Source organism: Scylla paramamosain, chromosome 39 (genome assembly GCF_035594125.1).
Source record: "Scylla paramamosain isolate STU-SP2022 chromosome 39, ASM3559412v1, whole genome shotgun sequence".
NCBI classification, from domain to species: Eukaryota; Metazoa; Arthropoda; class Malacostraca; order Decapoda; family Portunidae; genus Scylla; species Scylla paramamosain.
This window is the reverse complement of record NC_087189.1, coordinates 14,249,882-14,264,881: the sequence shown is the minus strand read 5'-3', so window position 1 is coordinate 14,264,881 and position 15,000 is coordinate 14,249,882. Positions and strand designations below refer to the sequence as shown.

The 15,000-nt window shown below is 45.9% G+C and overlaps 2 protein-coding genes across 3 annotated transcripts in view; one reads left to right on the top strand and one right to left on the bottom strand.

Annotated features, from left to right (window-relative positions):
• The window catches only part of LOC135092262 (protein spaetzle 4-like), a 19,210-nt gene extending 11,428 nt beyond the window's left edge, over positions 1 to 7,782 (top strand). For both annotated transcript variants that reach the window (XM_063990687.1, XM_063990688.1), the window contains exons 2-9: positions 220 to 380; positions 764 to 1,350; positions 1,786 to 2,018; positions 2,530 to 2,933; positions 3,708 to 3,830; positions 4,751 to 4,861; positions 5,890 to 5,980; positions 6,453 to 7,782. In XM_063990687.1, the coding sequence (XP_063846757.1) occupies positions 220 to 380; positions 764 to 1,350; positions 1,786 to 2,018; positions 2,530 to 2,933; positions 3,708 to 3,830; positions 4,751 to 4,861; positions 5,890 to 5,980; positions 6,453 to 6,968 (2,226 nt within the window). In that variant the 3' untranslated portion in view covers positions 6,969 to 7,782. The remainder of the gene's footprint in view (positions 1 to 219; positions 381 to 763; positions 1,351 to 1,785; positions 2,019 to 2,529; positions 2,934 to 3,707; positions 3,831 to 4,750; positions 4,862 to 5,889; positions 5,981 to 6,452) is intronic.
• Positions 7,783 to 9,289: 1,507 nt separating this feature from the next.
• On the bottom strand, positions 9,290 to 13,586 carry LOC135092265 (neurotactin-like). The gene is made up of 4 exons (XM_063990698.1): positions 13,432 to 13,586; positions 12,721 to 12,886; positions 11,855 to 12,525; positions 9,290 to 11,595 (listed from the first exon to the last, which is right to left on the bottom strand). Exons 2-4 carry the CDS (start codon positions 12,729 to 12,731, stop codon positions 10,883 to 10,885), a joined length of 1,395 nt encoding a protein of 464 aa, XP_063846768.1. The 5' UTR covers positions 12,732 to 12,886; positions 13,432 to 13,586; the 3' UTR covers positions 9,290 to 10,882.
• Positions 13,587 to 15,000: the final 1,414 nt, after the last annotated feature.

Sequence of the window (15,000 nt, the reverse complement as noted above, 5' to 3'; positions counted from 1 at the left end):
TTTACTTCATGCAGTATAATGACAGGCTAGGTAGACCACCATTAATGCCTTGACCCATACCCATTGTTACGTGAAAGAACTTAAAAGCCACGTATTACTGAAACACATGCTCATTTCACACATCGCGTCCTGCTAATAGTGATGACGCACCAGTTGAATTACACAACCTCAGCTCAACACACTTATGACGCCCTACTGACGCCTCCTCCTCATCCTCAGGCTTGGTGGGTGTCTGTGGGGATCGCCTGGGCCAACTACGACGAGTACATGACGTGTGGCAGCGGCAACGAGAGGGAGCAACGCCTCTTACACCAACCTGAGCTGCCCTGCGACCTCAGCAAGGACAGTTGGTGTGAGAGTCCCGGCAATCAGTATCCATGGTGTGTGATTTTATTGTTTGCGTGTTTTTTATGACTTGAATACTGTACTTGGGGTGTCAGGTGGACTGCTTTGTTTAGGAATGTAGGATAATGTTTGTTTTTTATGGGTTTGCTAGTCCTCTAATTGCTGTAATGTATCGTTTTGACACCCGGGGAATCATAAACAGTCAAGGCGCAAGCGTGAGTGTGAGGGTTCTTAAGTTTATCATATTTCTACTGTTTCTCCATCAATTCTCCTTTTTTTTTTTTTTTTTTTTGTTCATATGGAGGATCTATACTCACATACTCACCCCTCAACCTAATCTTCAGTCTCTGCCATTTATTAAACGCTACAATTTGTGAAATGCGCGGGGTAATGTGACTTTTCCTCCACGCGCCACCAGGGGATCGGTGCGTCGCTTCGTGTACGAGAACCAGGGGCTGATGAAGCGAATGTACGGCAATCAGCGGCACTACAGCGTCCTACGGGCTGAGCTGCTGAACGACCTCTATGATGAAATGTTCGACGAGATGATAAAGCGGATATCAAAACCCCAAAATCCCGCCGCGGCATCCCCACCATCGAGGTCTGCCAGATACCGCAAGCCGTCCCATCCTTCCATCAACGCCCACGACTTGAAGGCAGGCGACAAGCGACCCCACAATGGGCGGGCGATGAAAGTGACAATCCAGCCTCAGTATAGCAGCGTGAGGCGCCAACACGCTGCCCCGAGGGCCAAGTCACGCCCCAATGGAAGGAGGAAGGTAGCAGGGACTTCAAGATTGCCTGTTTCATCACAGACTCAAGGCACCACGACTTCTACCACTGCCAGCACGTCTCCTTCCCCCTCCTCCCCTTCCACCCCTAAGCGTACCACCACCACAACTACTACCACCACGTCTACCTCCACCTCACCTATTACTGTTAGTGAGGTGCAGCCCACGACCACAACCACCACTGCCACCACGGGAGACGATGCCCTAACCACAAGTAAGATTCAGATAACATTTGAAGTAACGCCTTGCAATTAGCTTTCTTCACCCTTTTCCTTCGTGGTTCATATATATATATATATATATATATATATATATATATATATATATATATATATATATATATATATATATATATATATATATATATATATATATATATATATATATATATTCATACTGTTTATCATATTGCTTTTTCTGCAGAAGCTGGTTTGATTTCCATGCAGAGTAAAGTAATAGAATTATAGTTTATTTATATGTTCATTTATTTATTTACGTATATGTACCAAGATTCTCTCTCTCCCCCTCACCCCCCCCTCTCTCTCTCTCTCTCTCTCTCTCTCTCTCTCTCTCAATATTCCCCACTTAACCCAGCAAACAACTTCACAAAACACTCCATTCTCTGGTAATGAAACTTGACCCTTCGCAGCGACTCTCTGGGGCGAGGAAGGACACGAAAGCCTGGGAACAGCAGCCTCCAGCTACCCCACAGACCATCTCTTCGAGGAGACGCAGGCCACGCTACTCCCTCCAGAAGACGAGGACTGGGAGAGCACCTGGACCACCCTCTCTGATCCCTCCTCCACCGATCCTTCCAGTGCCTTCCCCACCGTGTTTTCAGAGGGTGAGGAGGAAAGCTATGCCTCCTTTACTGCGCCTGAGGTAAGTGTGTCAGTTCTCTCTCTCTCTCTCTCTCTCTCTCTCTCTCTCTCTCTCTCTCTCTCTCTCTCTCTCTCTCTGCATTACGTTTCATATCTCTGCATGCATTTACCAGAATATAATGTACGCCTCATACACACATTGGGGAGTACTTTATAATCACTGGAATGAACAAGAAATGAGAGCGGCAATGAATGTCAAAGCACTGACTCGAATCTGCGCTGTGATTGGTGGCCATTGTCTCTAATTTGTCCCATAATTGGCTAAGCGCTTCCCTGCACGGCACATCGATCACAAGTGTAAAAGTGTGAAGTTTAGGTAACAAGAGAAAGACAGGAGAGCCCCATTTAGTCATTTAGAGCAGATTCAAGGGCCATTTACACCAAATGGAGAGACAGAATATACCCACAGAAACACAGCCACATGAACATAGCACAGGGCTTGTGAACATAGCACAGGGCTTGTGTACTGACTAGGTAAATACACACAGCATCACCTCCTGCTTTGCTTCCAGACCTCTTCCCCTGCACCACCAACCACCCAGCACGACCTGTCCTTAGGGGCTGAGGGAGAGGAGGTGGATGATGGCAGCCTCTTCACTGAGGATTTCAACTCCATTCCACTTGACACGGACGACCTCACAACCCTCACGCTTGGGGAAAGACTCGAGGATGAAGGGACGGATTACGACAAGGATGAGATTGATCTGGGAATAGAGGAAGTTTTAAATGAGGGCAAGAGGAGAAGTGAAGTCAAGCAGACGCAGGATCAAGCAGAGGAGGTGAAGAGTGAGGACCTGAAGGCAGAGACGAGGCAGCAGGTGGATGAGCTGAGGGTGGATGGGAACGTGAGGCAGGAAGTCAAGATGGAGACGTCACCCCCAGAGACTGTCAGGATCAGAAAGCCTGTCAAGGGAATGTAAGTGTCTTTTGGATTCTTTGTGTATGTTGTAATGTTACTGTATATCTTAGCTGATGTGAAAGATGACTATTTAATTAATATCTCTGAAAACAAGGTGTAATCTTGAGAGAAAGGTGAGTTTTTGAGCAAATATCTCTGAAAATAAGGAGTAATCTTAAGAGAAAGGTGACATTTGAGCCTGATAACCATCTCTGAAAGCAAGGAGTAATCTTACATCATGAGGGTAAAATGCATACCAACAACCTGGCAATGAACCTTAAGTCAAGTACTGTACATTTTGAATTGGAGTCCATGCAATGTACAGCAGGAATCATGTCAATATTATCGTTGGTGAAGCTTTTAATCAACACCATCTTGTCTCAGTTATCACTCTGGAACTCCCTGCCTGCTTCTGTACTTCCTCATTCCTGTGACTTCAAGAGGGAGGTTTCAACTTATCCTTCAATTTTCAGTGATTTTCTTGACATCTTTTGGAATAGCACCTCAGTAGGATTTTTTCCCCCCCCCTTTTTATGCTTCTCTTGGCCAGTGATCCTCTTGTACACACACACACACACACACACACACACACACACACACACACACACACACACACACACACACACACACACACACACACACACACACACACACACACACACACACACACACACACACACACACACACACACACAAAAAAAAAAAAAATCATCACTAGTAAGCAATAAATGTAAATCTGGTCCATGCTTAAGTGAGTGGCATCCCTTCCTCTAACCTGGCCTGCCTCCCCAGAAATGCCTGCCCGGTGGAGGAGGAGTTTGTGGCTCCGTACTGGGCCAACAACACGCAGGGGAAAACCTTGGCGCTGCTCAACCAGTACCCCTTCGAACAGTACATCCAGTGGGAGCGGTGCAAGTAAGCCACACGTTCCTTGTCTTTAGATATGTTGAACTTGATTACTTTAGTGTTGTATGATCCTTTTGGCCTTGTTTTAGGGGACTGGCACTCAATGGCTCTCTTTTTTTTTTTCTTCCTTGGCCAGTGCCCCTCATACATAGAAACACAAAAGTAATCTACATCCTATAATGCTACTTCTAAGTGATTTAAGTCCTTCAATACATCTACTGTAGTATGCATCAATTCACACCATTAATAGCACCATAGGAAACCTTTAGGAACGTCATACACAAGAGAAAAGGCATTAAAATTTTTGACTTTTCAGTGTCTAGGCGGTACAGTGCTTAGAGCTGAGCTGGTGCATGAGGAGAAATGTCTCAGAATTGTTATAGTCTTACCCAAATACTGCAGGAATAGTTCATAGTGACAGGTTGAAGAAAGCTATTATTTCCTACTGTACCTATTCAAGCAGAGCAGCCTGTAGTTAAAGAATAATGTATCAGATAGTAGTAAAAAAGTTGAAAGCCATGGAATTATATTTGATAAAATCTACAAATATCAGGAATTTCTCATAACAAGCAAACTCTCTTTCCCTTACATTGCTCTTTAACCCTTTCCCTATTTGACACGTTTCCTTAATTACTATTCACACTGAGATCTTTTTCCTTGTCCTACGTTCACCTCCAAGCATTACACTGCCTAGAAGTTACAAAAATCTATTCTTTCTTATCACTTTCTTTCTTGTAGATGCTTATAAATTTTACATACATTGCTTTAAGTGTAGTGAATCATTGCATATCACAGTGGAAAGGATTAACACAGCAAAGCACCCTACCACTTTTGAATTTGGCACCAGAGTTAGGCCAGCATAGAAATTTCCAAGCCATCCTATTCTCTCCTGTGAAGTGTCCCTCAGTGAGTGACTCGCTTTTCCTCAGACACGAGCACCGCCAGTGGTATTGTCGGCATGGGTGTCGGTGTGAGCAGCAGTACCGCCTCCACAAACTCCTCGCCTTTGACCCAACCAATGAGTGCAGAGGAATATTCAGGTATGAACTTAACATTGCCATTCCTGTTATTATTAATCAGTGATGTATTGGTTTGGTGTCCCTTTGACCCAACCACTGAGTGCAGAGGAATATTCAGGTATAAACTTAGCACTGTCATTCTTGCCATTATTATTTGGTGTTGTGTTGGTTTGGTGTCCCTTTGATTTAGATACGAACAATATTCTCATTCCTGCCATTATTATTCAGTGTTGTGTTGGTTTGGTGTTCCTGTCTCCAATGTGTTTCAAAATAGGAAGCATGATAATGTTCTAATACCCTTCTTTACTTCCATACATTCCTCTCATACACAATTCTCTTCAGTGTCTCTATGACCTATCTGTTTTCCATTGCTTTGGATATAAAGTAGGAAAAAAAAATCACTGTAATCAATAAACAAGTAGAAATATAATAAATATGAAATGAAAGCTGATCAGTATGCCAGAGATAGTGAAAATTATGTTACACTACACAAATATGAGGCTCAATATAACAATAAATAAATAAACAGTAAAAGTGAAAAAATAAATGTAAAATGAAAGTATCGCTTCTTTAAACTGCATTATAAAACACACGTGACACAAGATGGAACTATCAGCCACTTTGTACACCTTTCACTAATTACCAATCACTGCGAGACATCTTTACTTGTTCTGCAGCCACATCCAATCTTTAAACTGGGCAGAAATTGCAAAACCTTTTCTTTTTCACCTGTAACTTTCTTGTAGATGCTTATAAAGATTTGATACATTGCATATGGTGGTGATAATTGTGTTGTATCAAAGCGAAAGGGTTAAGATGCATCGTAAAACACACACAACACAAAATGAAAGTACCACCTGATTAAAATACATCAAAAAAACACCCAACACAACACAAATATGAGGTAAACAAGTAAGTAGAGAGTAGGAAGTAAAATTAAGTGTAAAATGAAAGTACCAGCTATTTAAAACACATGATAAAACACACACAGCCTAGTAAGAGGCAAAACAAACAGTGCCATCACCTTGTCTCTCTTCTCCCACAAACAGTGACTGGTTCCGCTTCCCTTCATTCTGCGTGTGCAAGTGTTACGACCTGCACATGTTCACTTCCTCCTCAAGAATGGGTCGCCTCAACCCGGTGAGTCACAGCAACAAAGGCAGATAAGGGTTGGTGCAGGAAGCCATCAGGCCTACATGTGGCAGTCCCTATGAGACACACCTGTCTATTTTCATCTATCATCTCCATCCATAAATTTGTGTAATCTTCTTTTAAAGTTTGCTAATGACTCAGCACTAACAACCTCATTACTGAGTCCATTCCAGAGAGAGAGAGAGAACATATGAAAATAAGGGAAGCTATATATATATATATATATATATATATATATATATATATATATATATATATATATATATATATATATATATATATATATATATATATATATATATATATATATATATATATATATATATATATATATATATATATACAAAATATCTTGCCTAGTTTTTGTCCAGATTTTCTTTGTCAATGTGATTCTGAGAAGTTTGTTTTCTGCATTGAAGCTGCAGTAATATCTTTACTGATTTCATGACACCTTTCCCAGGATGATGAAGAAGAGGATGATTATGATGAAGAATATGATGACTACTTTGATGATGGAGAGGAGGAGGAAGACTATGAATTAGAAGAGGAGGAGGAGGAAGAGCTAATAGAAGAGAAGGAAGAAGAAGAAGTAGAGCCCAAAGAACAACAACCAGATCAAATAAAAGCAAGAGTGTGGAAAGAAGAAGAAGAACAAAACAACTCATATTATTATTACCGTTCCCGACCCAGCTCCCCACTGGCCAACATCCCTCCCCAGCGGCGCCCCAGGCCACCACAGCGTCCATACTCCCACATCTCCCCTCCCAGCCACACCCTAGAGGCTCCGTCACACACCTTCACCCCTCCTTCACCTCAGCCTCTCCCTGCAACACAAGCCCCGGAAACCACAACACTTGGAACACTTGATGCTGCTACACCACACTACTACTACAACTTGACTAACTACGCGCGTATCCTCTTCAGCAAGGGACAGCCACTGGGCCTCTCCAGGGTGCCGAGGAGCCCAGAGGAGTGAGGAGCTAGTCTGATGTCATGGCATAGTCTTGGAAAACTTGCCTGGGATTTGTTATCATTGGAAAACATTGGCTCAGGGCAGTGTTAACATGTGATATGATAGTGGTGGTGAATAACAGTCCAAAGAGAGCAAGGATGATGATGATAGTGAAGAAAGTAAATATGGGAATTAGCTGTAGACTGTGGAGTGATGAGAGATGGTGTTGTCAAGGGCAGCACACACCATTCTTCCTTTGCCCATCCTGTAACATTGACAGGGAGGGGAGAGGAGAGAGGCCTGGCCGTGAATGAGAGACATCATGACACAAAATGACCCAATATCAAAAATAATGAATAGAAGCAATATATATTTTCAGCTGCTTGTGTATATACAACTAAATCTGCAGGTCAGAATTATAAAGTATCATATTTTTATACTAAACCAACTGAAGTGAGAGAGAAACAAGTGTTCTCAATGCTATTTATCAGTGTGGGTTTGCAGGTGTTCAAACCTTACGGTAATTAATCTATTTATGTATTTACATATTTATCACATTGTTAGTGCACTCAGTAATGGAGGCTTGTCTTATATTTTTGTAGTGATGGAGCTGGCATCCGTCTGTACAACTATTTATACTGTGTGTATGTGTGTGTGTGTGTGTGTACATGCCCATTGTGTTGTTACCATAGGTTAGGCCTGTAGAATTATTAACACTGTGTGGACCGGTTCACTACCTACATAAACCAATGCGAGAGAGTATAATAATGGTCACAGCCTATTTAGTGTTAAAAATGGGAAGGCCTCAGAGATGTACATTAAAAAACACAATAATTCACCTGGTGTGTTTGGCTTACCTGTATGCACTGAGAGACTGAAGTGAAAGTGATGTAGCACACACAGTTGTAGGACACTGGCTGCCTTGTGGGTGGACAGTCACTGGTGTTAGAAGTGCTGTGGAAACTATCAAGGCAGCTCCTGGACTGAGACACCAAGAGTTTTAGCTTCATCCTGTTCTGTTCTTGAGCATGACAGGAGGTGTGGGTTATGAAAAGGCTGTCTCTTCATCCATACATCAAACTATATGAACAAGTTTTCTTTAGGAACATAACAGATAATGACAAACCCAATATATGATCATGAAGAGTGTGCATAAACTACATCTAAACAGTATACACACCTGCCCTGACCTTTATAGTTAAGAGGGAGGTATGGTGTGTGAAAGATCTTGAATCACACTTAGATCACCATATGAAGAAGTCTTAGGAAGCATAACGGGTATTAACAAACAAAGAATACATTCAAGACACTGGATAAACTACATCTATACACACCTGCCCTGACCTCCATAGTAAGAGGGAGGTATGGTGTGTGGAAGGTGTTACACATGTACTCTGACCTTCACAACCTGGGGTGAGAATCATATCACATCATGTCATTGAAAAGTATTTATTTCTGTACAAAACAAGATGTATCACAGATCAAATTCTCTACATGTATGGCTGAGTCTGTGTATATGAGAGAGAGAGAGAGAGAGAGAGAGAGAGAGAGAGAGTCCATTACTCCTGTGTTTGAAATGCTTTGCTGCTTTTTAGTATATATTGCATGAAGTATGCCGAAATGATAACATCCTTAGCCCTTCCCTTCAAAATGAGATGTGCTTAGGTTATGCACTTTGTTTTATATACAGTGGAACCTTGACCTTAATCTGTTTCATGACTCAGTACGTGAAGCAAGATGTTTGCAAACTGAAACAATTTTTCCCATTGAAAATAATGTAAATACAATTAATCCATTCCAGTCTCAGAAACATTGCATTTTTTAATTTCTTTCTTTCCTTCTTTATTTTATCTATTCTTTTTTTGTGACAAAGAGTAGCTATATAATGAAATTACAGTAATCAGGGAAGGAAAAGTTGCAAGACTAGACGCCAGCTAGTCCCCTTGGTGAGGAGCTGTGATAAATGCGCCTCTATCACTCTGTCGTGACTTGCGGGTGATCGTTATATGCTGGCAAATCTTAGGCATGAGGCTGCAGCTTGTCACTGATTTCAAGGTCATGTGCCTTCCTAGCTGTTTGAGGGCAGGCTGGATATGAAGGAAGACTTGCCAGTGTATGGTAATCACTCGCAAGTTACAATAGAGTGATGGATGCACGCAACTGTTACAGACTGTGTGCATTCGTGAACCAATGCAAAAACTATTAAAAAAAATCAGTTCGTGAACTGATTTATTCATGAACAGGATATTCGTGAACCGAGGTTCCACTGTATACATATTTTTCTGAGTCATTATAGGAACACAGGAATAAATATTATTTCTTTCATGTGTGTGTGTGTGTGTGTGTGTGTGTGTGTGTGTGTGTGTGTGTGTGTGTGTGTGTGTGTGTGTGTGTGTGTGTGTGTGTGTGTGTGTGTGTCCTTTCAAATGCATACATACATATATCAGAACTTCACTTAAACGACAAAATCAAAAGACCAGCAAAAATCATACCATAAACTCATAATACAAACGCTTAGTAATTTTCACGTTAAACTCTAAAAACACGATTCAACAAAAGTTTGGTGGGTGAGTGGGAGGCGCGGCCAATCCTGAGCTGCCTCGCCACGCCCGCCCTGACCCGCATACCAGCCTCAACCTCCTATTGTGAAGTGTTTCTAATTTTCACATCTCGCCAATAACACCCTCATTTCAGCGTAACAATTTAAAGATCTGGGTGTAAAAGTTAATAAGGAAACACAGGTTGAAGGAGGAGTACTATATAAATTTTCCTGCATTTCGGCAACCCTTCACACTCTCACTCAGGAAGACATGCAGTGGAAATGTAAGGAAATATACAGTACTCCTATTCCTATCCAAGTTTCCTTGTCGCCTTTCCCACTCATCAGTTTCACCCCTATTAATCACTTTTGTTTGGCTATTTGGCAAGATTTATTCGTCTGTATCATCATGGACATCTTGGTGACAACAAGAGGCAATGAATATAAAGGATGTGTAAGTTCAAATTTGAATATGATAATATTTTTCAAATGTTCCTCTTCCCCTGTGATCTAATACACAGTGAGGGCTGGCAGACTGAAGATCCAGATGTAGTAAGTAAGCAATAATTTTGTCTTCATACGTTGTGAAGTGAGAAAACCAAGATTCCTGATGTGGTGTTCACACAGTGCAAGTCACTCAGTAGTGTTGCCTCTTGTTATGCTCCCCTGTCATATTTTTTAGGCATGCAACAACAAGCAACACACATCTGTACTGTTCAATGAGTGAGGTACGGCTGTGGTGTGTGGGTCAAGGGTGAGGTGTAACCGTGGGTGGCAGTGAGCAGCCAGGGGCAGCCCAGCGGCCCGAAGCTCCTCCCACTCCATCTTTGGCTGGTGACACGAGGGCCTGAAAGACTCTGGTCCTACGCTACTCGTCAGTGAGATCAGAGGCAGTGTGGCAGTGACTGTGTACTCTTTGGCAAGATCGTCCACTTCCAGCAGAGAGAGAATCTTGCCTGGAAGATCTCTCTGGAGTCTTCCTGCACAGGATGGCACCACCCGTCTGGGGCGCAGACGGTGCCGGGCCACGCACAGGTCAGCAGTGGTCCTTCCTAAGGCATCCAGGTCCAGATAACATTACACTTACATACAAAGGTTCTGCTCCACAAAGGCACGGCGGCACGTGGCGCTGCGCTGCGCCGCGGCAGTCGCAGCGCCACACAATCTCTCCAACAGAGACAAACCTTTACGCTATCAGGTGATTGGAATGTTAGTCTTACAGACTCAGGTAAACAAAATTATACATAGTATACATATGATCAATTTGTCTCCCATACCTTCCTGCGGCTCAGTACAAACTACAAGTGAACATTACTGCCTTCCCTGAGCCTCCATAACCCTGCAGCACTCCTCACTCACCTTACCTCCCTTGGCCCCCGCATCTCCGCTGCCGCCGCCGCTAGAACCTGCCGGCAAGGTGTGAGGCGTTGGCCCAGTGGTCACACAGCGGCCGGGACCGCTGCACCGTGAACCCGTCCCCCACCAGGTACACGCCGAGCTGGGCCGGCGTGGACTCGTGCCGCTCGGGGACGCCATCGGCCACGAAGCGGAAGAACAGTTCCTGCAGCGCGTGAGCGAAGCTTCTGTCGGCAGCGGAGTGCAGCGGCAGCAGCCCCAGCAGCGCCTCCAGGTCCGTGGTGCCGTCTGCCAGGGTGCCGGCGCGGCTGGCACGGGCGTGGCGGGCTAGGTAGGCGTACACAGGTGTGGCAGTGACGGGTGTGCGGCGGCGGTGGGCCACGGAGCGGGCCAAGGAGGCGGCGGCGGCGAGGGCGGGGCAGGTGGTGGTGGCATCACTCACCAGTGTCGTCAGCAGCAGCCAGGGGTCCGTCACCTCCTCAGAGTACCTCTCTAGGGCCGCCTCTGCTGCTGCAGCCCCGACCACAGCCACCTGCACCTCCTCCTCCCTGCGTTTTGTCAGTGGGGGCGGCCACCCTTGGTTCCCGTAGCCTGTCACTATGGCCGCCTTGCTGGGCCGCACTGTGGTCGGCGGTTCCTGAGCTGTGGAAAAAAACCTGAGGCCTTCCAGTATTGCGTCCAGCAGGAGAGAGCGGGAGGTCCCCAGTCGGCCCCTCCAGGATAGCAGGGGCTCGGCAGCCACTTGCTCTGTGGATCCTGAGGAGGAAAGAATTGTGGGAGGTGAGGCTCACAGCGTGACATAAAAGTGAGATGCCAGATTCAAACATTACGACTGTAACACTGATGGAGGGAAGGATGCAAGGTGTGGAGGGACAGGTGTGTGGTGTGGGGGTGTGGGTGTGTGGTGTGTGGTGTGTGATGTGTATATGTGGTGTGTGGTGGGTGTGTGTGGATGTGTGGTGTGTGGGTGTGAGGTGTGGGTGTGAGGTGTGTGGCAAGGAGCATGTGGACTCACCCAGGACGAGAGGCACTTGAGGCATGGCGGGCAGGAAGGACACGTCCAGGCCATCCGCCACCAGCCAGGCGTGGTGGCCGGGGCGGCGCCACTCCAGGGGCGGCGCCTCCATCACCTGGAGGGCGGGCATGGCCTCCAGGCACGCCACGGAGGTGCAGTTGAGGGACTCCAGGAGGGCTGGGTCTGCGTCCCGCCAGGAGCGCGTGGGGTGGTGCGGCGCCGCGCCGCTCAGCCAGGCGGAGTGAACCAGGTCTCGGCCGCTGCGCGATGACAGCAGCGGCCAGGCCAGCGCCGCCCCCGCGCGGTGGCCCAGCAGGGTCACCTGTGCGGGGTCACCACCAAAATGCTCCACGTTGTGCCGCGTCCAAATCAGTGCCGCCAGCAGGTCTGAGGCGCCCTGGTTCCCGGCGGTGTGTGGGTAGGTGGAGGCTGCCACTGCTGGGTGCGGGAAGAAACCAAAAGGTCCGCGGCGCAGCTGAGGCGACACCAGCACCACGCGGCGGTCCTGCACCAGCTGGGCGGCCTTGCTCACCATCCATGGCCGCTGCGCATCACCCCCCAGGCTGGCGCCGCCCACCACCACCACCACCGGGAGGGGCGTGTCGTACCCCAGTTGTGGCGTGAACCACGTCCAACAGCAGGCAGTCCTCGAAGCCCTGCACCACGCCGCCCTGCAGCACCACACACACACCACGCCTCAGGATCACGCCAACTCATCCCTATCCAACTAATAGTAAATCTTCCTGTATAGTGACTTAGATAACAACTAGCAGGCTCTCCCTAATTCCAACACCTCCCACCACCACCACCACCCTTTAAAACACACACACACACACACACACACACACACATACACACATGCATACCTGACTGTCATAACCCCAGCACGGCCGCGTCACGTTGGCCATGTAGGTGCCGGTCCAGCAGTCCTCTAGCTTGCTGTGCGGCTGTGACCGCCTGAAGCGACGCTCCCCCACGGGCGGCACAGCGTACGGAACACCGCGGAACACAAATGCTCCTCCGTCCACCATCCTGACACAAACACACACACACACACACGGGAGAGGCGGAAGAGCATTGTCAGTACAAAATATTTTTCCACACCAGGGAAAGATGAAGAAAATGGAGGAGGAGGAGGAGGAGGAGGAGGAGGAGGAGGAGGAGGAGGAGGAGGAGGAGGAGGAGGGGAAAGAAGAGATGGGGAGGAAGAGGAATGACACTTCTTTCTATGGTTTACAAACAGTAATAATTAATAAACGTACATAAAGTAGCGTGTAGTTTATATATATAGATAAAAGATGAAGAACAGGAGAAATAAAGAAAAAGAGAAAGAGGAGGAGGAGGAGGAGGAGGAGGAATGACACTTCTTGGTATGGCTAACAGACTGTAACAACCGATACTCTTGAATCAATACGTGGTTTACAAATCAAGATAAAGATGAAAAGCAAGAGAAATAAAGAAAAAAAGTCATTTACTACCATGAAAAAAAAAAAATGACACTTACTACTATGACTAACAAATATGAACCAAAACACTTCAAGTAACACGTGATTTACAAATGCAGTTTTCTACCATACCCTTGGACCAGACCGCAGGTGGTGACAGTGGTGACGTAAGGCGGCTGGATGCGAGGGTCCTGCGGGAAGGCGTGGCGTGAAGTGGAGGCCAGGGCGACGATGACCACCACCAGTACCACCAACACCACGCTACAGCCTGATGGAGGGGAAAAGGAGAATTGTGAGCGGAGAGACTAGGCTGGTAAGATACTGTATCAAAATAGCATGAAAGAAGAACGGGGAAAGGTGGAATAAGATAGCAGATTGATAGTAACTTTATTTTTGCTATTAGAAAGGATAATAAACAAGATCTTGACGTCCCCAACATAGCTGTTTGATTACACTACTCTGCTATATGCGAGTAAGGGAGACAAGAGAGAGTGTTAAAGACAGGACGGCACACTGAGGTAGAAGGGAAGGCAAGGGAGGAGGGAGAGGGGAGATAACAGAACGAGTGAGGGAAGGAAAACGAGTGAGAGGGGAAGGAAGAGAGGGAAGTGGGCACGAGGGAAGAGATAGGGGAGTGAGAAAGAAGGAAAGGAAATAGTAAACGAAGGAAGGAAGAAAGGAGGGTGTGGAAGGAAATAAAAGGAAGGAGAGAAGGAATAAAGGTGAAAGAGGGAAGGATGAGAGGAAGGCAGGAGGAATAAAGGATGAGAATTAAAAGGAAGAAAAGAGGAAGACGAAAGGAGGGAAATTTTGAGGGAAAGGAGAACTACTACTACTACTACTACTACTACAAGAATAACAACAACAACAACTACTACTACTACTACTACAACAACAACCAAAACTACGACTACTACTACTACTACTACTACTACTACTTCTACAGTCCATCCCCCCTCCTCTCTCTCTCGCTACTCACAGACCAACGACTCTGGTGGAGGCGAGAGAGGCGAGGCAGGCGGCCAGGACGGAGCGGGCGCGGCTCTTGGGGGGCGTGGGCGGCAGGTCGAGCTTGGGATCCCTCACCACAGACACCCCAGGGTCGAACAGGTCCAGGTACCGAGGCTCCCGCACCCCGACGTCGTGTATCTGAAGGAGGCGCTGAAGGAGTCACGGAGAGCAAAGGAACACAAAGGAAAATAAAATGAAGACAAGACAAATGAACAGAAAGGAAGAGAAAATTCAGATCAAGTAATAATACAAAGGAACACAAAGGAGGGTCAAATGAAGATAAAGTATTAAGACAAATGAACAGAAAGGAAAACAAAGGAAGATAAAGAAACAAAATGGAACAGAAAGGAAGATAAAGCAATGAACACAAATGAACAGCAGAAAGGACAACAAAAGGAAAACAAAGGAAGACGAACACAAATGAACAGAAAGGAAGACAAAAGGAACACATGAACACAAAGGAAGATAACAGAATAACAAACAGCAGTAACTCTATTGTTTCTTGGAAGAGAGAGAGAGAGAGAGAGAGAGAGAGAGAGAGAGAGAGAGAGAGAGAGAGAGAGAGAGAGAGAGAGAGAGAGAGAGAAAGAGAGAGAGAGAGAGAGGCGAAGGAAGATTATTATGTACTATATACGTCTTCTCTCTCTCTCTCTCTCTCTCTCTCTCTCTCTCTCTCTCTCTCTCTCTCTC

Excerpts from the sequence above, each read along its gene's own strand:
- LOC135092265 (XM_063990698.1), bottom strand. Across the intron at positions 11,596-11,854 it reads TCAAGTGCCTCTCGTCCTGG|GATCCACAGAGCAAGTGGCT; the intron begins GTGAGTCCACAT and ends TTTCCTCCTCAG.